This window comes from Leopardus geoffroyi, chromosome B3, assembly GCF_018350155.1.
Source record: "Leopardus geoffroyi isolate Oge1 chromosome B3, O.geoffroyi_Oge1_pat1.0, whole genome shotgun sequence".
Classification (NCBI taxonomy): domain Eukaryota; kingdom Metazoa; phylum Chordata; class Mammalia; order Carnivora; family Felidae; genus Leopardus; species Leopardus geoffroyi.
The window spans coordinates 39,629,461-39,651,341 of record NC_059337.1 but is presented as its reverse complement, the minus strand read 5'-3'; the positions used below and the strand labels follow the sequence as shown (position 1 = coordinate 39,651,341).

Genomic DNA, 21,881 nt, shown 5'->3' with positions numbered 1-21,881 from the left:
CAAGGATCTCATTAATAAATATACACATTTAAGTATTCTTATTTATTAACTGAATGCTGAATAAGGGCAGGTCATATGCTTTTATAATATTTCGCTCACAAAATCTGTCTGTAATTACTATATAGTCAAGCCTCTGCTTGAATGTGTATTATAAGATGTGTAAAATAAAATTCTAAGATAGGAAAATTAGTTAATGTTTTGAAGTCACATTACTATGAATTCAGGATGCCTTGCGGAGCATGATAACCTGCTCATATATACGGGGCAGTAAAATATATTAAGAAAGAGTATCACATTAATTTTGTTCTAATACTTGAATATATGAAAAGCACAAAACTGTCAAAGTACCTGTTTTGTTCTTCTGAACATGGGAGAAGGGCTACTAGGGCTACTTGATTTTGAAGGCAATTTGTTCTTTCGTGTTTGTAGAAATCCTTCAGGTCTCTCAAATAAATTGTTTCTAAGAACTGGAAATCCATTATAGCTGTTTTTGAAAAGAAAAAAAAAACTCAAGCACACATAGATGATCATACTGGTTACAATCTAAAAAATATTCTGACCAATATTTCAACTATTTTTCTCCATCAGACAATGATATATACTTAACAAATATTCATGCTAATGTTGCCTTGTAATAGTCAAACACAAACTCAAGTATATATTTTAGAGCTAAAAAAGCAAAATATATTTAAATTTTGTTGAACTTGACATCAAACCCTAAAGTAAATCAAGCAAGCTTTGTAAGTTAGTATTCATGTAGATACACAGCAAACATATCAGATAATATGATGGTAAAAGGCCCACCAAATCAATACGCTTTCAGACAGGACAGTCATTAAAATCACTGCTTTAGATTAAAATATTATTGTTGAACTGTCCCCTTAAAAAGATACAAATAACGTATTAGTGCTCCAGGACAAACATATTATTATGAATTGGTTTATCACGTTAGTTAAGTAGGTTTAGGCCCTCATTTATGAGAAAGAAAATTAAAGAGGTTGGAGAAGAAGAAAAGATTAGAATGAGCGGCTCTATGAGGAGGTGGGCCTAATGTGGGTGCTAGAGCAAACAAAGTATTTTGGGAATTTAAAAGGTAGCAGCAGCTAGGAAAAAGACATGCTTTTGAAAAGAAGAGAAGAAGCCCCTGAGCATCACAATGAACCTACTTTAAAATCTTCCTAAGGGCATAAAAATAGTTTCAATTAACTGAGAAAACCAGTTATAATAAAAGATAGTAAACTATATCTATTATACATTACTATAGGCAAATTCAGTAAAATGAAAAAATACTGATAAATATTGAATGTTAAGTAGAAATAAAATAGCAAAGAAGTTCAGGAAAACTATGCCCCTTAAAAAATTCATTGTATGTACATGTGTGATAATGAGACCATTCTGTGTGTCTTACGGAAACTTGCTTACTACCTTATCATTTTACACAGGCAATGTAAGAATATGAGTCGCCTCTCACTAAGAGGACCCACTGTACTCATTAAAGACATTTAAGTTGTTTTTCCAATGATTGGTATGATTACACCAGAATTATATTGTTAGTCTCAATTCAAAGAGTGACTTAGATTCTTTAAAAAACAGAAACTTTCCAAGCTAAGCAATGTTTTATTAAAGTAAATCTAAAAGTTCAATTTTGGAAAAGTTAAAAGCAAATCACAAAAAACAAAACTTTATTAGTGAAACATGTCTCCCCACAAAAGTCTTAGAAGTATAAAGTACCAAAGGGATCAAAGAAATGAGATCTTGTTTAGAAAGAAAAAAAAAAGTGAGAAAGAAATTAGGAGAGAGATTTTGAACACCTTTGACAAAAGGCAGAATTTTAAAAAGTGATCTGAGCAACATCATCAATAGACAAAAAGTAAGGGCAGGAGCCAAGTGGCCTATGAATTAACTGACATTCACAAACACCTGTTGCACCACTTTTTTGTCTGTAAAAGGAAGAATTTAATCCGAGTTACAAATAAGGATGTTCTGAAAAATCCTTTTTCAATGAAAATAAACTATGACCTAATGAGTGATAGATGTGAAATGGCTTTGAAGTAAGAAAATATTATTGGAGAAAGAAATCATTTATTATCTAAAACGAAATATCAGGGGCGCCTGGGTGGCTCAGTCGGTTAAGCGTCCGACTTTGGCTCAGGTCATGATCTCACGGTCCGTGAGTTCGAGCCCCGCGTCGGGCTCTGTGCTGGCAGCTCGGAGCCTGGAGCCCGTTTCAGATTCTGTGTCTCCCTCTCTCTGACCCTCCCCCGTTCATGCTCTGTCTCTCTCTGTCTCAAAAATAAATAAACATTAAAAAAAAATTAAAAATAAATAAATAAATAAAACGAATTATCAGTTTAGGGGCACCTGGATGGTTCAATCGGTTAAGTGACTGACACTTAATTTCAGCTCAGGTCATGTTCTCACCGTTCCTGAGATTGAGCCCCGAGTTGGGCTCTGCACTGGCAGCTCAGAGTCTGCTTGGGATTCTCTCTCTTCCTCTCTCTCTGTCCCTCCCCAACTCTCTCTCAAAATAAATAAATAGGGGCACCTGGGTGGCTTAGTCAGTTAAGCTTCTGACTTTGGCTCTGGTCTTGATCTCATGGTTTGTGGGTTGCAGCCCCGTGTCAGACTTTGTGCTGACAGCTCAGAGCCTGGAGCCTGCTTTGGATTCTGTGTCTCCTTCTCTCTCTGCCCCGCCCCTGCTCATGCTCTGTCTCTCAAAAATAAACATAAAAAATTAAAAAAAAATTTTTTTTAAATGTTAAAGAATAAATAAATAGGGGTGCCTGGGTGGCTAGGTCAGTTAAGCATCTGACTTTGGCTCAGTTCATGATCTCACGGTTTGTGGGTTCAAGCTCCTGCATCGGGTGAGTTCGAGCCCGCTTTTGACTCCACATTCTCTCTTCCTCTCACTCTGCCCCTCGTGGGATTCTCTCTCTCCCCCTCACTCACTTGCATCCTCTCTCTCAAAAATATAAATAAATAAATACATACATACATACCATTTATTAGAAGGAAATGCCATTCTAAGTAAAAATAAATGCATACTGGAAACCACCTCTAGTAGATAACAAGTGTATGCACATAATATACATCTAGATACATAGATGATAATATATCTAACTCTATCATAACCCTATCTCAGAACTTTCCTCTCTTTTCCACTGGACTTGAAAGCAGTAAACAATGTATCATTCAAGTCTATGTCCCAAGCACTCAGCACAGTGTCTGAACAAACTTCCTGAATTAACAACGATCAATTCCCAATAGTTCTGAATTTCCACAGCTTAAATGAAAAACTCACAAAAAAATTAATAGCCTAAAAAATTATATAGTCAAAATCAAGGCCACAAATATTGACTCTATATCAATTTTTTGTAAACAGATTACATTAATCAATATGTGTGTGGGGAAGGGGATGAAAGGGAGGAAATCAGCTTTAGTGAGAAACAAAAATCAAAATCTGTAATAAAAGTGCTGCATTTTGGTGGGGTGAGTCCTAACTGAATTTAGCCAACATTTATGAGAACAGATACTTATGTAGATATATAGAGCTTCCCAAGTCTAGATTATGCAAAATTATAATTCTTTTCTTTTTATACCTCAAAACTTAATAATGGATGTGGGATAAGCTTGCTTACCACCTAAAAATTAGGAATCTGTAAAGTTTGGATTTTTGAAAATACCACAGTCCTTAGAAAGCTACGTCACAGATGATGGATTGCTTCTCTCTTTCAATCTCAAACATTCTGCCTCTTGAATACCTGTACTGTAAAGGGGGTTCTTCACCATTGGGTAGATGGGGGATCTCAGGTGGTGTTACAAAAACAGTATGTTCACTTTTGAAAGATTCATCCAGTTCTATAAGTCGCATTTCACCACTCTTGTCCATATCCACCTGAAAACGTTTAAAAAAACATACATTAAAATAATACATTGGTTAGCCAAGAGTTTGTCTATGGGGAATGGTTAAATAAACCATTTACATAGCTGGATACTAAAGAGCTATTAAGAAGAAAAAAAAAAAGAGCAAGTTCTCTATGCACCACTAAACAAGACTTCCAAGATAATTAAACAATAAGGTGCAGAACACTGTATATAGTGTACTGTCTTTTGAGTAAGAGAGAAAACTAAAAACACATATTCATATTTTTGTTTGTATTCACATAAGGAAATATTAAAGAATATTATGAAAAGAAATTACCTGTATGGGGAAGGGGAGATGAACAGAATGGACAAGGATGGGATAGGACCCACGTTTCCCAATGTGTACCTTTTTATATTATTTTGCATTCTGAATCATGAGAATGTACTCAAGAAGTAATATTTTTAAAAATCCACAAATACATGTGTGTATTTGTTGAGAACAGTGGGATCTTTGTTTCATTTATACTCAATATAACATATTTCCCTAAGTTCTTCCAGTTTAGGTGGAAGCATAACGGAGTTAAAATTCCAGTCATATCAGTATTAAAAGTACTGTAGTAGTATAATTTCCCCTAGATACTCTATGGCAAGGTAATAGTAAAAAAACTGAAAACAGAGTCCAAATTGCCCAAAAGGAGCTCATAAACAAAAAAGCACACATCAACATCAATTGGAAAAAAAACAAACAAGAAAACCAAGATGTCATACGTATCACAAAAATAATCCACAGCACTTTATTAGGATGGAGAGAATATCATGTATCACTTGGAAATAAACGGGAGGACAAGAATTATTAACAAGTCAAATCTTTATTTATTTTTTAAAAAATTTTAAGGTTTATTTATGTTTGAGAGAAAGACACATAGTGTGAGCGGGGGGAGGGACAGACAGTGAGGGAGACAGAATCTGAAGCAGGCTCCAGGCTCCAAACTGTCAGCACAGAGCTTGATGCAGGGCTCGAACTCATGAACAGCAAGATCATGACCTGAGCCAAAGTCAGACACTTAACCGACTGAGCCATCCAGGTGCTCCAACAAGTCAAATCTTTAAGATAAGGATTCAGGGCACAATCTACCAAAAAAGGACAGGGATAGCTTTTAAATTTTTCTAACTCTTATAAAAAAGTTAAACATTCAGAGTGTTCTTACATTAAGTGTTGGTTATAATTTCATGGTATTACATGCTGTAATCTCCAAGATTAAAGAATGTTTTTAATGGTATATCCGTAAAGTGAACTAAATAACAATAAAGATGGTGTAGAATAATGACATGAAAAAATGTTCACAAAATAATGACAGTTGAAAAAAAAAAGCATACTATATATATAGTATGATTCTAATTTTTAGGAGTGAATATATATGCCATATATAATACATATTTCTGTATATATGTGCACATATATACTTTTGTTCGTTTCTCTCTCTCATACACACTCTTATCAAATGTTACCTCTGAGTAATGGTATTACTGCAATTACTTTTCTTCTTTATATTGTTCTCTTTCAGCTAAAAAATAATAAATATGTATTACTTAAAAATTTTTTTTTTAATGTTTATTTATTTTTGAGAGAGAGAGAGAGAGAGCATGAGCAGGGGAGGGGCAGAGAGAGAGGGAGACACAGAATCTGAAGCAGGCTCCAGACGCCGAGCTGTCAGTACAGAGCCTGACGTGGGGCTTGAACTCATGAACCACGAGATCATGACCTGAGCTGAAGTCGGACATTTAACTGACTGAGCCACCCAGGAGCTCCTAATATGTATTACTTTTATTGGTTTTTCAAATATTACAAAAGTAATAAATGCTCAGAATAAAAACTTAAAGTAGAATACGTTGGAAGTCCTGCTTCAGATTCTGTGTCTCGCTCTCTCTCTAGCCCTACCCCTCTCACACTCTGTCTCTCAAAAAATAAATAAACATTAAAAAAAAAAAAAAGTGTCAGTGGAGGGAGGGGCAGGGAGAGAGGGAGACACAGAATCTGAAGCAGGCTCCTGATGTGGGGCTTGAACTCACAAACCGTGAGATCATGACCTGAGGCGAAGTTGGATACTTAACCAATTGAGCCACCCAGGCACCCCTTAAAAAAAAAAAAAAAAAAAAAAAAAAAAAGAATACGTTGGAAGTTACCTATTCAAAAAACAGGCAAATGAATAAACTATGATAAATGGGTGGAAAATACAATCACTAAAAATTAAAATAGTAAAGATCACGTAGACTTCTGGTTAAGACAAATTAAACACAACAATTTACCTTCAATCCCTCTTGAAATCTCACCAAAATGAGAAGTAAGGGATTGAAAAAAAAAAACCAACGAAGACAAAATGAACTGGAGAGGACAGTAGCGCAGCTGGAGTTCAGAACATTTCAGAAGCTGCAAAGTAGACTGATGTGACCCGTGAAAGCTGAAAGCCACATCTCTGGCACTGGGGAGGGGATAAAGTAGAGAGCCAAAAAAGCAAGCCATTTGCTCTGTAGAGTCCCAGAAAGGTCGGGAATTAAAAGTGCTTGATGACCCGGAAGATTGGAGTACACATGGGGCGGAAGCAGGAGAATTAGTTAAAAGCCTACATTCAAGGACTCCCAGATCCCTGACTCAGCCCAGTGCAGTTAGGCTACTACCTCTCCCCACTATGGCCCGAGATGAGGTTGAGTCTTTTTACGTGAACCAGAGGGACTCTAGACTTGAAGATATCAGGGAGAGCTGTGGGAGATGAAGGAGGTTAATAAAACAGGTGAAGTGAGTAAAAGCCTACATGTTACAACAAGGGAAAACCTCAGTTACCTTCCCCACTGAGCTGGGAGAATACTGGCAGTCAGGCTGACAGTCCTCAGGCTAAAGACTGTAGATACCTCTCGGGGAAACTAAAATAGCCTAAAAGAAAAGAATTACAGACACTGCTCAAACAGGGCAGTGAATGAATGAATAGCTGAGTTCCTCTATGATCATCAATCTCATACCTAAGGAAGCTCCAAGTTTGAGCTTCCCAGAAAAGCTCCAATGAGTTCTTTGTTCCTCATTGAAATACCAACCAAAGATCACAGGAGGAAAGCCAATCACTTGGAGGACAAAACAAGCAAATATTAAAAGTAACATCTGAGTAAAAAATAGACACAATGCAGGAGGAAAAAAACCCTTCAAAACAACTAAAACAAGTAAGTCTACATCCATGATAAGAAGATGCTATGAAGAAGAGACGTAACAAAAATTACAAATATGATAGCAGAAATAAAAAGTATATTATAAAGGATGAAAGATAAACTTTAGGAAATCTCCCAGAAAGTGGAGGTGAAAAATGGAGAGACAGAAAATGGGATGAAAAAATATAAGAAAATTAAGAGGATCAGGATAGGAAGGCCAACATCTAAACGACACATACTTCAGAAAAGGGAACCAAAGAAATGGAGGAATGAAAGGGGATGCAGGAAAACTGCCCAGAATCTGAAGAAAATGGGTCCACAGAGTAAGTAGAAGGGACTGCATGTGTTCAACTCAGTGAAGAAAAGCCATCTACCAGGCATATCCTTGTGCAACTTTAGAAGAGTATCAAGGATCTTAAATGCTTTCAGAGAGAAAAAGAGATCAGGTATAAAAGGTCAGAAATGAACATGGCATTAGACCAGATGTTATTCTCAACAGTAACAATCAAAGCTAGAAGACTTCAAAATTTTACTTCCAACCAAATTAGCAATCAAATCTTAAGGGAGAATAAAGAAATTTACAGACAAGTAGGGCATCAAAAAATGCGTATCTCCTACATACTCTCTCTCACTAAGCTACCAGAATTTGTGCTCCACCATTAAAAGGAAATATGCCAAGAAAGGAGTTATTGAAGCCAGAAAGCAGGGGTACCAACTCCGAAGAGAAATCAATATAAGTCCCAAGATGATGGTGAAGGAAAATCCCAGGATGACAGACTAGAAAGCAATCAGTTCAGATTGGAATACACATGGAAATTTCCAGTAAAAAAAAATTACCGATATAGTGGAAAAATTGAGGTTAGATTTTTCACTTTTGTGAGTTTGGAAGAGTTTGGAGATGAATTAATAGTAGACATAAAACAAGAAATATAGCATTAACTTCAGAGAAAACAAAATCCATGCATGAAAGTAAATCTAATTACAATATATTACAAATTATACATATGTGGTCTAGCTGGGATTACATACAAAGTGACAGTAATATTAACACTGAACACCAGGACACCTGGGTGGCTCAGTCAATTAAGGTCCGACTTCAGCTCAGGTCATGATCTCACCGTTCATGGGTTCGAGCCCCATGTCAGGCTCTGTGCTAACGCCTTGGAGCCTGGAGCCTGCTTCGGATTCTGTGTCTCCCTCTCTCTCTCTCTCTGCCCCTCCCCCGCTCATGCTCTGTCTCTCTTTCTCTCTCTCTCAAAAACAAATAAACATTAAAACAAACAAACAAAAAACCACAAACACTGAACACCTCTTGACCAAAATTCATTATAATGACAGTGGGAGAATTCAGGTGGTATGGTAGATAAGACATTAATGTACAATACATAAAATAATAAACAACAATAAAATCACATTATTTGGAAATCTTAAGGTAAATGAAGAAATTGCTGAAAGAGAAAAGTGGTTGCCTTTGGGGAGTAGAAACTAGGGGCAGGAAGGAATGGGCCTGAAGCTTGGACAATTACCTGACTTTTTAAACTGTTATGTTTTGCTGTGTTAAAAATGAAAATCTCCTTTTATGAGATTTGGCAGTGATATTAAAAATGCTTATAAGGGGGCGCCTGGGTGGCTCAGTCGGTTGAGCATCTGACTTCGGCTCAGGTCATGATCTCACGGTCTGTGAGTTCGAGCCCTGCGTCAGGCTCTGTGCTGACAGCTCAGAGCCTGGAGACTGCTTCAGATTCTGTGTCTCCCTCTCTCTCTGACCCTCCCCCGTTCATGTTCTGTCTCTCTCTGTCTCAAAAATAAATACACATTAAAAAAAAATTTTTTTTAAATGCTTATAAGATCTGGTTATGTAAAAAATTAGGAAAGTATGTATGATAATTATGTAAAAAACACTGAAAGTAAATGTGAAATGGTATTAGGGTACCAGGCTTTCCAGAGTTTTTTCTCACTTTTATTTCCCACACTGTTTCTTCAATCATTTAATAAAAGTGTTAAAAATTAAACTTTTAATAAAATCATAGAGCACCTGAGCCCTTATTAGCAAACTAACAATATTTTTAAAACATTAGGAATATGTCAATTATAACTCAAAATCATAGATATGCCTAAGTAGGATACGGTGTCCATGGGCAACCCAAGAACAAATGAGAAGCTCTACCCACAAATATTTTATGCAGGTGATATGTGGTTAATCTAATTACAAGGGCACCAATGATAATGAAAAAGAAGAGATGGACCAGAATGAAAAGGTTAAAACAAATACCTAAGGTCACTGGAAAGAAAGCTGGCAACCACTCCTGTCTCCATGATGGAACATTACAAGAGAACTGCTTGTTTATGGACATCATATGTTTTTATTTTATTATTATTTTTAAAATAATTTTTAAATGTTTATTTTTGAGAGAGGGAGAGGGAGGAAGGGGCGGAGGGAGGGAGGGAGAGGGGCAGAGAGAGAGAGAGAAGGAGACACAGAATCCGAAGCAGGCTCTAGGCTCTGAGCTATCACCACAGAGCCTGACGTGGGGCTTGAACTCATGAACTGTGAGATCATGACCTGAGCTGAAGTCAGACACTTAACTGATTGAGCCACCCAGGTTCCCCCATGGACACAATATGTTTTTAAATTTTTATTTATTTATTTTTTAACAGCTTCTTCTTCTCCAGACCTGTGCCTACTTCCTACTCCCCAGCCATTTTGTTCACAAAGAAAAAAACCTGTTTATGAGCACAACTGCTCTAATTCTCAGTATCATAAAGTCTATTAAAATATTAAAATTTTGCACCACAGATTCAGTACCTTGGGAAAAGATATTTCTCTTAACTTGTATACCAATACAATCTCATTTCAACATTATAAAAACAGCCATGCTATACGTCCTACATGCATCAGTTGGCCATTTCTGTCTTTTGGAAAGCACAGTGATGTCTGCCCATTAGGAGAAAAAGAAATCCAACACCCATGGCAGGATAAAACCAAAAGAATTTTCATATTCTCTTCATATTTTTTTTCCACATTAATATGCTCAGAAAACACTGCAGACAGATGCTTGGGAGACTAAGAAAAATCTTACCAGACTATCTGTTACACAAAACTGCCCTTAGTGGGGCACTTGGGTGGCTCAGTTCATTGAGCATCCAACTTTGGCTCAATTCATGTTCTCACGGTTTCTGAGTTCCAGCCCTGTATTGGGCTCGCTGCTGTAGGCAGTGATCCTCTGTCCCTGTCGCTCTCTGCCCCTCCCCCATGCATGCTCTCTTTCTCAAACAAACAAACAAACAAACAGACAAAAATATGGCCAACTAATCTTTGACAAAGCAGGAAAGAATATCCAATAGAATAAAGACAGTCTCTTCAGCAAGTGGTGCTGGGAAAACTGGACAGCGACATGCAGAAGAATGAACCTGGACCACTTTCTTACACCATACACAAAAATAAACTCAAAATGGATGAAAGACCTAAACATAAGACAGGAAGCCATCAAAATCCTCCAGGAGAAAGCAGGCAAAAACCTCTTTGATCTTGGCCACAGAGACTTCTTACTCAACATGTCTCCAGAGGCAAGGGAAACAAAAGAAAAATGAACTACTGGGACCTCATCAAAATAAAAAGCTTCTGCATAGCAAGGAAACAATCAGCAAAACTAAAAGGCAACCCATGGAATGGCAGAAGATAGTTGCAAACAACATATCAGATAAAGGGTTAGTATCCAAAATCTATAAAGAACTTACCAAACTCAACATCCAAAAAACAAATAATCCAGTGAAGAAATGGGCAAAAGACATGAATAGACACTTCTCCAGGGAAGACATCCAGATGGCCAACCGGCACATGAAAAAATGCTCAACATCACTCATCATCAGGGAAATGCAAATCAAAACCACAAGGAGATACCGCCTCACACCTGTCAGAATGGCTAACATGAACAACTCAGGCAACAACAGATGTTGGCCAGGATGCAGAGGAGAGGATCTCTTTTGCATTATTGGTGGGAATGCAAGCTGGTGCAGCCACTCTGGAAAACAGTATGGAGGTTCCTCAAAAAACTAAAAATAGAACTACCCTACGACCCAGCAATTGCACTACTAGGCATTTATCCACGGGATACAGGTGTGCTGTTTCGGAGGAACACACACACCCTAATGTTTACAGTAGCACTATCAACAATAGCCAAAGTATGGAAAGAGCCCAAATGTCCAGTGATGGATGAATGGATAAAGATGTGGTACATATATACAACGGAATATCATTCGGCAATCAAAAAGAATGAAATCTTACCATTTGCAACTATGTGGATGGAACTAGAGGGTGGATGGAACTACGTGGATGGAACTAAGCGAAATTAGTCAGAGAAAGACAAATATCATATGACTTCACTCATCTGAGGACTTTAAGAGACAAAACAGATGAACATAAGGGAAGTGAAGCAAAAATAATATAAAAACAGGGAGGGGGACAAAACATAAGAGACTCTTAAATATGGAGAACAAACAGTGTTACTGGAAGGGTTGTGGGAGGGGGGATGGGCTAAATGGGTAAGGGGCATTAAGGAATCTACTCCTGAAATCATTGTTGCACTATATGCTAATTTGGATGTAAATTTAAAAAGTAAAATAAAATAAAACATTAAAAAAACCCAAACTGCCTTTAGTTAAGCACAATCCTATAGGAACTGATTGTAAGAATTCAAAACATAATCATATGAAGAACACATGGTTCCTAAATTAGTCATAAACGAAACTTGTACAATTCTCACACATTGTTTTTCTTATTCCTATTCAGCATTACCCACTCTAGCTTTTTAAAGTTGGGCAAATGTGGGGCGCCTGGGTGGCTCAGTCGGTTGAGCCCACTTCGGCTCAGGTCATGATCTCAAAGTTCATGAATTCGAGCCTTGTGTCAGGCTCTGTGCTGACAGCTCAGGGCCCAGAGTCTGCTTTGGATTCTGTGTGTGTCTCTCTCTCTGTCCCTCCCCTGCTTGTGTTCTGTTTCTGTCTCTCAAAACTGAATAAATATTAAAAAAAAAAAAAAAAAAACTTAAAAAACAGTTGGGGAAATGTTTTCTGTTTGAATATGCTAAGATCAAAAGATATGTCTAATTCCTGTTCACTCTTAGTCATAGATTGACTTAGGTAGTCTCTCTCTCTCTCTATATATATATAATTAATAATATAATAACATATTATATATAACAATATAATATTATTAAATAAATATAACAAAAACATTTTATATATAATATATATCTGATATAAAATATTTATATATAAATATATAAAAGTAAATATTATTTTCCATAGCTAAATTGCCAAAAGTAAGAGGACCTACTCACTTAAAATATTAAGTTAAAAGGGGCACCTGGGTGGCTCAGTCAGTTAAGCATCTCTTGATTTCAGCTCAGGTCATGATCCTCAGTTTGTGAGATCAAGTCCTGCTTGGGATCCTTGCTCTCTCTCTCTCTCCCTCCCCCTGTCACTCTCTGCCCCCCTTCCATGCACACACTGGCACGCTTTTTCTCTATCAAAATTAATAAATACATTTTGAAAAAAAAAAGTCACCCAAATAAGAACCCCAACATAAATGATTACTTTTTTAAGTTATTATTGATATTCAGGGGTGCCTGGGTGGCTCAGTCGGTTGGGCATCTAACTCTTGATTTTGGCTCAGGTCATGATCTCTTGGTTTGTGGATTCGAGCTCCACATCAGGTTCTCCCCACTGAGTGTGTAGCCTGCTTAGGATTCTCTCTCTCTCTCTCTCTCTCTCTCTCTCTCTCTCTCTGTCCCTCTCCTGTTCGCACACATGCTCTCTCTCTTTCAAAATAAACAAACATTATAAAAATCTCAGGTATTACTGAGATTCAGAAAACATTTGCAGACTAAAAGCAAGTACTAACTTGCTGTGCTGAGTATACTTAAATTGTGGTACGAAGATATGAAAGGTAGCAACAGTACTGCATATTTACTATTTCAGAGAGTTCTGCTTAATGATACTAGAAATACAATGAACCTCTAAGTGTATATGAAGGTTATTAAGGTATATTTTGAATCTTGTGACATTTTGTTATTTTCTCTAATAAAAAACTTCCTTTGAATTATATAATAAAGCAAATACAAGTAACTACGTTTTAATGAGTTAATTTTCGGTGTTAATTTTCTTAGTCCTTAAAATATTTAATTATAACGTGATTCCATTGGATCTTTTGTTGGATCTAGAGTTTGAATAGGTAAATAGCATTGCAGGAAAATAATCTGCCTAGAAACAATGGTTACACATTTAATGGGATTGGTTTTTCTCAACAGAACGTATATTCTTTGTGCAATTATTCTAACCATGTCCTGCACGGACTCTTATCAAGTAAATAGCAGGTGTCCTACTTTCAGAAATTCCTAGACAATATAAGGTAGTAATTATCAGTAATAAAATATCCTCCTCAGAACACGATGCCCTAGGTACCTAGGAAAAGTGTTATGTGTCTTACAATATTAATGAGTATTTTAAAAACCATGTGATACGGACACTACTGTATGAGTTCTTAGTTGAAATACAAACTTATGAACAAGGTGCACAAAATGAGTAAAAATAAAAGGGAACAATACAAGATTTCTGTCCTCTGCATAGTTAATTGGATTCCTACAACAAATTCAGTGTTCCCATGTGGATTAATCAATGTATTGGCTAAAGTATGCTATTAGCCAATCTCTGATCGTGAGTTTAGTCCCTTATGATTCAGTTAGTTTGGCACAGGAAAAAACTGTTATACAAATGTATGCCACAGTTCACAAAGCAAGCTGAATTGCACATAAAGATGACCAGTGGAAGTCCAGCATCACAGGGGAAAAACATTCGAAGTGCATAATGCTAGTCAGAAACCCTACTTTTTTAAAAAAGCAGACTCCATGCCCAATGTGGGGCTTGAACTCACGACCCTGAGATCAAGAGTTGCATTCTCTACCCACTGAGACAGCCAGGTGCCCCCAGAAATATCATTTTTACCTACAAAACCAACACAATTATTCCTATAAAAAAGGACTTAAAGAAAATATGTTTTAAAGCACACTTTTCTATTTACCACAGACCTTTCTATTTATTTATTCTTTCTATTAAGCACCAACTAAGGCAAACTTACAGATTTGATTAAGATAGAGAATAAACTACCAATCTATAAACTCAAATAAAAATCAGCAAAATATAAATAGACTCAATGTTTTCTACTTTTCGGTTCATACTACACTACTCTGAACACTGTGAGATGTGCGTAATGATCTCTACTCACAATACATTTTAAACATAGATAAGAAAACAACACAGAAAGGCTAGATGACTCCACAAAAGTTACAAGTATAAGAGCTGGAACTCAGGTTGTCCTGATTCCCAATGCAGTGTTTTTCCTATTACATCTGGCATAGTCAGAACCATTTCTCATTTTTATAAGACATATTTGGTACTTATTTAACAATTAGTAAAGGACATTTTCATGTCAAACTCAGAAATGAGACAATTGCTGGGGCGCCTGTGTGGCTCAATCAGTTAAGCATCCATCTTCAGCTCAGGTCATTATCTCATGGTTCGTGGGTTCGAGCCCTGCATAGGGGTCTGTGCTGAAAGCTCAGATCCTGGATCCTGCTTCGGATTCTGTGTCTCTCTCTCTCTGCCCCTCACCCGCTCACACACTCTCTCTCTCTCTCTCAAAAATAAATAAACATTAAAAAAAATTAAAAAACAAAAAGAACTGAGGCAATTTCTGAATGTGAGGATGAGTTGTATTTTGGCTGTTGTGCTCCCTCCCCTCAAAAATCACTGATTTTCACAGTCCTAAAATTTGTATGGAACCAGAAAAGACCCCAAATAGCCAAAGTAACGTTGAAAAAGAAAACCAAAGCTGGAGGCATCACAATCCCAGACTCTAGCCTGTACTACAAAGCTGTAATCATCAAGACAATAGGGTATTGGCACAAAAACAGACACAAAGACCAATGGAATAGAATAGGAAACCCGGAAATGGACCCATAAACGTATGACCAATCTTTAACAAAGCAGGAAAGAGTATCCAATGCAAAAAAGACAGTCTCTTTAGCAGATGGTGCTGAGAGAACTGGACAGCAACATTCTCTTACACCATACACAAAAATAAACTCAAAGTGGATGAAAGACCTAAATGTGAGACAGGGAACCATCAAAGTCCTAAAAGAGAAAGCAGGCAATAACCTCTTTGACTTCAGCCCAGCAACTTCTTTTTTTTTTTTTTTTTAAATTTTTTTTTTTTTTCAACGTTTATTTATTTTTGGGACAGAGAGAGACAGAGCATGAACGGGGGAGGGGCAGAGAGAGAGGGAGACACAGAATCGGAAACAGGCTCCAGGCTCTGAGCCATCAGCCCAGAGCCCGACGCGGGGCTCGAACTCACGGACCGCGAGATCGTGACCTGGCTGAAGTCGGACGCTTAACCGACTGCGCCACCCAGGCGCCCCACAGCCCAGCAACTTCTTACTCAACATGTCTCTAAAGGCAAGGGAAATAAAAGCAAAAATAAACTATTGGGACCTCATCAAGATAAAAAGCTTCTGCACAGCGAAGGAACCAATCAACAAAACTAAAAGGCAACTGACGGAATGGGAGAAAATAGGGTTAGTACCCAAAATCTATAAAGAACTTACCAAACTCAACACCCGAAAAACAAACAATCCAGTGAAGAAATGGGTAAAAGACATGAATAGAAACTTTTCCAAAGAAGACATCCAGATGGCCAACAGACATGAAAAGATGCCTGACATTGCTCATCATCAGGGAAATACAAATCAAAACCACAAGGAGATACCACCTCATGCCGGTCAGAGTGGCTAAAATTAAGAACTCAGGAAACAAGAGATGTTAGTGAGGATGTGGGGAAACAGGAACCCTCTTTCACTTGTTGGTGGGAATGCAAACTGGTGCAGCCACTTTGGAAAACAGTGTGGAGGTTCCTCAAAAAATTAAAAATAGAATTACCCTATGACCCAGCAATAGCGCTACTAGGAATTTATCCAAAGGATAAAGGAGTGCTGATTCACAGGGGCATATGTACCCCCAATGTTTACAGCAGCACTTTCAACAATAGCCAAATTATGGAAAGAGCCCAAATGTCCATCAACTGATGAATGGATAAAGAAGATATGGTATATACATACAATGGTATACTACTTGGCAATGAGAAAGAATGAAAACTTGCCATTTGCAACAATGTGGATGGAACTGGAGGGTATTATGCTAAGTGAAATAAGTCAGAGAAGACAAATATTTCATGTTTTCACTCATATGTAGAATTTGAGAAACTTAACAGAAGACCATGGGGGAAGGGAAAGGGAAAAAATAGTTTCAAACAGACAAGTAGGCAAACCATAAGAGACAAATACAGAAAACAAAGTGAGGGTCAATCGGGGTGGGGGGGGGGGTGGAATGGGTGATGGGCATTGAGGAGGGCACTTGTTGGGATGAGCACTGGGTGCTGTAGGTAAGCAATGAATCATGGGAATCTAGTCCTGAAGCCAAGAGCACACTGTATTCACTGTATGTTAGCTAACTTGACAATAAATTATATTTAAAAAATAATCAATCAATCACATTTTCTTTAAGTCACATAAATTTGAACGTGATGGACTTCTTTAAAAAACCTTACAAGCATAACTTGTTGACTAAATACATGACAAAACTTTGCTTTCCTCCTTTTTTCTATGGTCATGGGCATAAAATCATGAACACTGTATGCATATATACTCACAAATTTACAGGAGTTTCAAGTACAGTAACTTTTCAAGTGCGTATAATGTTTTCCGTTTCATCGTCTGAGAGTAAATTGCTGGCCTGATGACCCAACACCCTTCAATACTTTAGTGTGTACTTCCTACAAACAATGACAGTCTGCTATCTAACCATAATACAACAAATTGTGGAAACCAACATGTTATACTACTACCACTGTCTAATCCTCAAACTACATCTGAGCTTTACTGATTATGTTAATGATGGTATGCCAAGAGCATCCAGTTCTGAATGATGAGCCTTGTATCTGCTTGTCAAGACTCTTTAGTTTCCTTCACTTTTGAGCAGTGTCTTAATTTTTCCTTTATTTTCTTAACCCTGAAAATTTGTGGATTACAGAAGAAGTATTTTGAGGGATGTCACTTAATTTGGGTTTGTCTCATACTTCCTTGAGATTCTATAGGTCATGCATCCTTGGCAGAAATATCACAGAGTTGATGTTGTATTCTCACCGTGGCCTATTATAGGCATGTGATGTTGATTTGTTTCCCTACTTGTAATGTTCACTTTGATGACTACATAAAAGTGGTGTCTGCCAGGCTTTCTGTTCCTATAAAATTCCTCTTGCCCATTTTGTAATTAATACGTATTTTGTGCAGAGATACTTTGAAACGAAAATCCTGTTTCTCATTAGACTCTCAGTACCTGTGTAAACTCATAGTTTCGTATTTTATTCAATGGGTTATAATCTGTTACTTAGATTTGATGTTCAAATTGTCTCAGATATAGCCAGTGGGGGTTCCTTCAAGCTGGCTTATCTTTGTGTGTGTGTGTGTGTTGTTGTTGTTGTTGTTGTTGTTTTAAAAAACATGTCTCCATTATTCTTGGAGCAATTCCTTATGTTCTAGCACAAGCTACTTCAGGGCTCATCCTGTACTTTCCTTGCCCTAGACCCAATTATTCTCCAAGGAGTCCTAATTCCTTTTAGTGGAGAATGGGCGTTAGAAGCCAAATTCTGTTCATTAGGTGTACTCACCACTATTGGGGTATGGCTGCTTCCAGATTCTCTAGGTGTACAGAGCTAGGGAATATATGTATGTACACACACAGACATACATACTTACATCTGTACTTATTTCTATATTTGTCTATACATACTGAAAACCAATGATATATCAAACCTCTTACTCCACTCTAATAACACAGGGTTCATTCTGGTTTTCTCCTTTTCTGTATTTGTAAGTCCCTTCTCTGACAGTGAGTAACTTCATTATCTTTAATATATTTATTTGATCCACTCCTCTTTACATTCTCCCATTTCCACCACCACCCCTCTCCACACATACGACTTCTTCATCCTAATTTGGCCTCAACAGCTACTTCCAGACCTACCCTCTGTCCCCACCAAGCTGGCATCTTCCTCATCTAGATCAAACTTTGATACTCCATTTGCTGCCCCTACCTGTGGGGACACTCTCCTCACCTTGCTCAGCCTCTGATACTCCATGCTGTTTTGGCATAGATACTCTTCTCATCTTGTTTATTCTGATCCCCTGCAGCTGTCTGTCCCCCAGCCTGGGCACTCTTTTTATCCTGCTCATCCTCTGATTCTCCATGCTAGGTCACCCCTTACATAGATGCTGTCTTCACCTGGCTTGGGCTCCAACACCCAATGCTAGTCTGTTCCTCCTTCCTCACCCCATTCAGGTTTCAACACCCCACTCTAGATCACTGTTCCCCAACCTCCTCTATGTTCAGCATAGATAACCACCTTATGATATTAGGACTGAAGGGGAAGAGAAGGTTTCATACCCAAATTTAAAATAGAATTAATTCACTTAATTTATGCTATAAACTCACTTCCAAATTGTAGAAGTATTCAAGTGATATATTCATTATGCACTACACCTACTCTCAGCATGTGGCAATGTACAATAAGGAGAGGTGAAAACTACAGATGCTCAAGTTGGAGGTCCACAGACTTGGACAGAACTCCCATAGTCTGTAAGTGGGCAGGCAAAGTTATAGACCTGGTTGCTAAAATAAAACTCATGATTCAGTAAAATCCTGCAAGGTACTCCTAAGAGTTTGTGGTTTATAATATCTAGCAGTCCAAACAAAACTTTAATAATATAAAGAGTCAATGATGAAATGAAATGAACTTAGATTCTGTTAAGCGCTGATAAAAGTTAAATAGAAACTATAACTCATAACATGTAAAACAATCACACAAAATAAGTTAGGGCACTGTAGACATATTCTTACTTACTTTATCTACACAGTCATCAAAAAATGCCAGGCTTGCATCTTTATCACTGACAAAAGAACATTCCTCGATGAAGCGAATGAACATTTGTGTTTTGGTCATCATGTTATAGAATTTTTGATGTGATCGGTCCCGGCTTCTTAAGAAAGCTGTTCAACATAAATTCATAATGTCACAAAATATAGGATCATTCAAAGATTCATAGAATTTTAAGCCAGAAGGAACTTGATTAATCATGTCATCTGTACTTCCTCAACCTACCATTTTGCAGAAGAAGAAACTAAGACCCCTGGGGAAGTGACCTGACAAAGACAGCAATAGGAAAAGAACTTGAACCCAGATCTTTCAAATCTTCACCCAGACTTGTCTCTGTTGTCCTCTCATTACCTTGTGGATTATATATAAAATTGTAAATGTGAAAGCATTTTTATTTTATTTATTTATTTATTTTTTTTAAATTTTTTTTTTCAACGTTTATTTATTTTTGGGACAGAGAGAGACAGAGCATGAACGGGGGAGGGGCAGAGAGAGAGGGAGACACAGAATCGGAAACAGGCTCCAGGCTCTGAGCCATCAGCCCAGAGCTCGACGCGGGGCTCGAACTCACGGACCGCGAGATCGTGACCTGGCTGAAGTCGGACGCTCAACCGACTGCGCAACCCAGGCGCCCCGTGAAAGCATTTTTAAAGAGCAACAGTTACAACCTCTCTCGTGTTTGATTATGTCTGTGTCTTACTGAAACAGAGGAAAAGTTTATTTCCTGATTTTGCGCTCCACACTGCTTACTATGATCAGTTACACTACACTTGGGCCTTCTTTTGGGCCCATAAATTCAAACTATTTCCAAATGTTCTCTCTGTCTAAAACTTTCTACTTTTCTTTTGCCTGGCTCATTTGTATTCATCCTTGAGATTATGGCTCAGAGATAAATTCCTCAGAAGGGTTTTCTGTGATCTGAAGTTGTGAAATAAAGTGTTCATTCATATTATTTTTTTAATGTTTGTTTTTATTATTTTTGAGAGAGAGAAAGAGAGAGAGAGAGACAGACAGATGGAGTACAAGCTGGGGAGGAGCAGAGAGAGAGGGAGATACAGAATCTGAAGTGGGCTCCAGGCTCTGAGGTGTCAGCACAGAGCCCCAAGCAGGGCTCGAACTCATGAATAGTGAGATCATGACCTGAGCCAAAGTCAAATGCTCAACTGACGGAGCCACCCAGGTGCCCCTCATTCATACTATTTTCAAATTGCTTATCTTTTTTTTTTTTTTAAGTTTTATTTACTTAAGTAATCTCTAAACCTCATGTGGGGCTTGAACTCCTGACCCTGAGATCAAGAGTCACATACTCCTCTGACTGAACCAGTCAGGTGCCCTTCAAATTGCTTATCTTCTTGACTATAAGCTCATTGGGAGAAGTGACCATGTCTCTCTCTCCTTCACTCTCTCTCTCTCTCTCTCTCTCTCTCTTTTATGATCATGTATCTTTTGCATGCCACTATGTACCTAGCATTTAGAGGAACTCAATATATGCTTATTAAATGAATTTCTCTTCCAAATGTTATATACTACAAAAGAAAATAAATCTGTATTTTGACACAAATTGCACTCGGGGGCTCTCCAACTTCTTTTGTTTCAGGGCACAAACAGAAAGAAAGGAATATTTATAAAGTGTAATGAAGTAAAATGAATGAGGCTGTGCATGCTTGGAGGTGACCATCCCAGAGGCTCCTCTGAGTGTTCAACATTGCCCAGCTGCTCTGAAAACTAAAACTATCAATATCTTAACACATCTGTGGCACAAAAGAGTGAAGCAGTACATGGTTACAAAGCTCTGTGCTTTTCAAATAGTTTCTTCGACATATTTTATTAATGGGATTATTTCTAATTTGTCTGAGAAGTAACTAGCTGTGTGGAAATGGACTACCAACAAAATTGGTATATTCACATACTTCAAAAATAGCTACATATTTTGATAAACATGAGCTACTAACACAGAAAAACTGTATCATCATAAGGTTAAACTCAGTGATATGAAAGCTATAAAACTGTACAATCACTCACCTTGCAAGGCAAAAAGAGAGGACGCATCTGTGGCTGTCTCAGATGGGGCTTGTGTTATTGGTCTTAAGTATGATCTATAGCCTTTCAAAATAGAGGCCATGAAACACAAAAATGCCTCTTGGATTTCCAAATCTATCATGTGCAACCTCTTTCCAGAATTAAAATCATAGTCATTCATTGCTAAGTCCATTAGTCCATCGTCTCTTGGTCTCTGCTGCACTGTGAAAAAATACAGGGTGAAGGTTTTCTCCAAACTATTGAAACCAATGTTAATAATGGTATCAATATAAATCTGTTATATATGTATGTCAAGTCACACTGTACACCTTAAGTTTATACAGTCCTGTATGTTAACTATATTTCAAAAAAATTGAAAGAAATAAGTTATTGTTTTCAAAAGGGCTCAAGCTACTTAACTCTTTGTATACATAACTTCATAATATGTAAACCCCAGCAAAGCTTGCTACATCATTTGTTAGCCTCTGCTGAGTTCGTTTCAACCAAAGTAAATATAAAATTATTCCTGTTTGTCCGACTACCATAAAAAAAAAATCATGTTCTGAAGTAACTATATATAAATTAATAAGAGAAAATCATAGCAACCATATCAACAGGAAACAGGGTTAAATGCATTAGTTCTACCCTCTCCCCCTTTTAAAAAAATGTAAGTGCCGACAGGAAAAACACACATGGATTAAAATGTGAAAAACAGCTCTTCCTTTTCCTGAACAACTCAACACTAAAGCCATTAGGT

At 37.5% G+C, this 21,881-nt stretch overlaps 1 protein-coding gene across 6 annotated transcripts in view; it reads right to left on the bottom strand.

The window, feature by feature from the left end:
- The window catches only part of DENND4A (DENN domain containing 4A), a 132,407-nt gene that overhangs the window by 38,137 nt on the left and 72,389 nt on the right, over positions 1 to 21,881 (bottom strand). For all 6 annotated transcript variants that reach the window (XM_045449386.1, XM_045449390.1, XM_045449387.1 and 3 more), the window contains exons 13-16: positions 21,128 to 21,346; positions 19,073 to 19,218; positions 3,762 to 3,895; positions 349 to 484 (exon numbers count right to left, since the gene is read on the bottom strand). In XM_045449386.1, the coding sequence (XP_045305342.1) occupies positions 349 to 484; positions 3,762 to 3,895; positions 19,073 to 19,218; positions 21,128 to 21,346 (635 nt within the window). The remainder of the gene's footprint in view (positions 1 to 348; positions 485 to 3,761; positions 3,896 to 19,072; positions 19,219 to 21,127; positions 21,347 to 21,881) is intronic.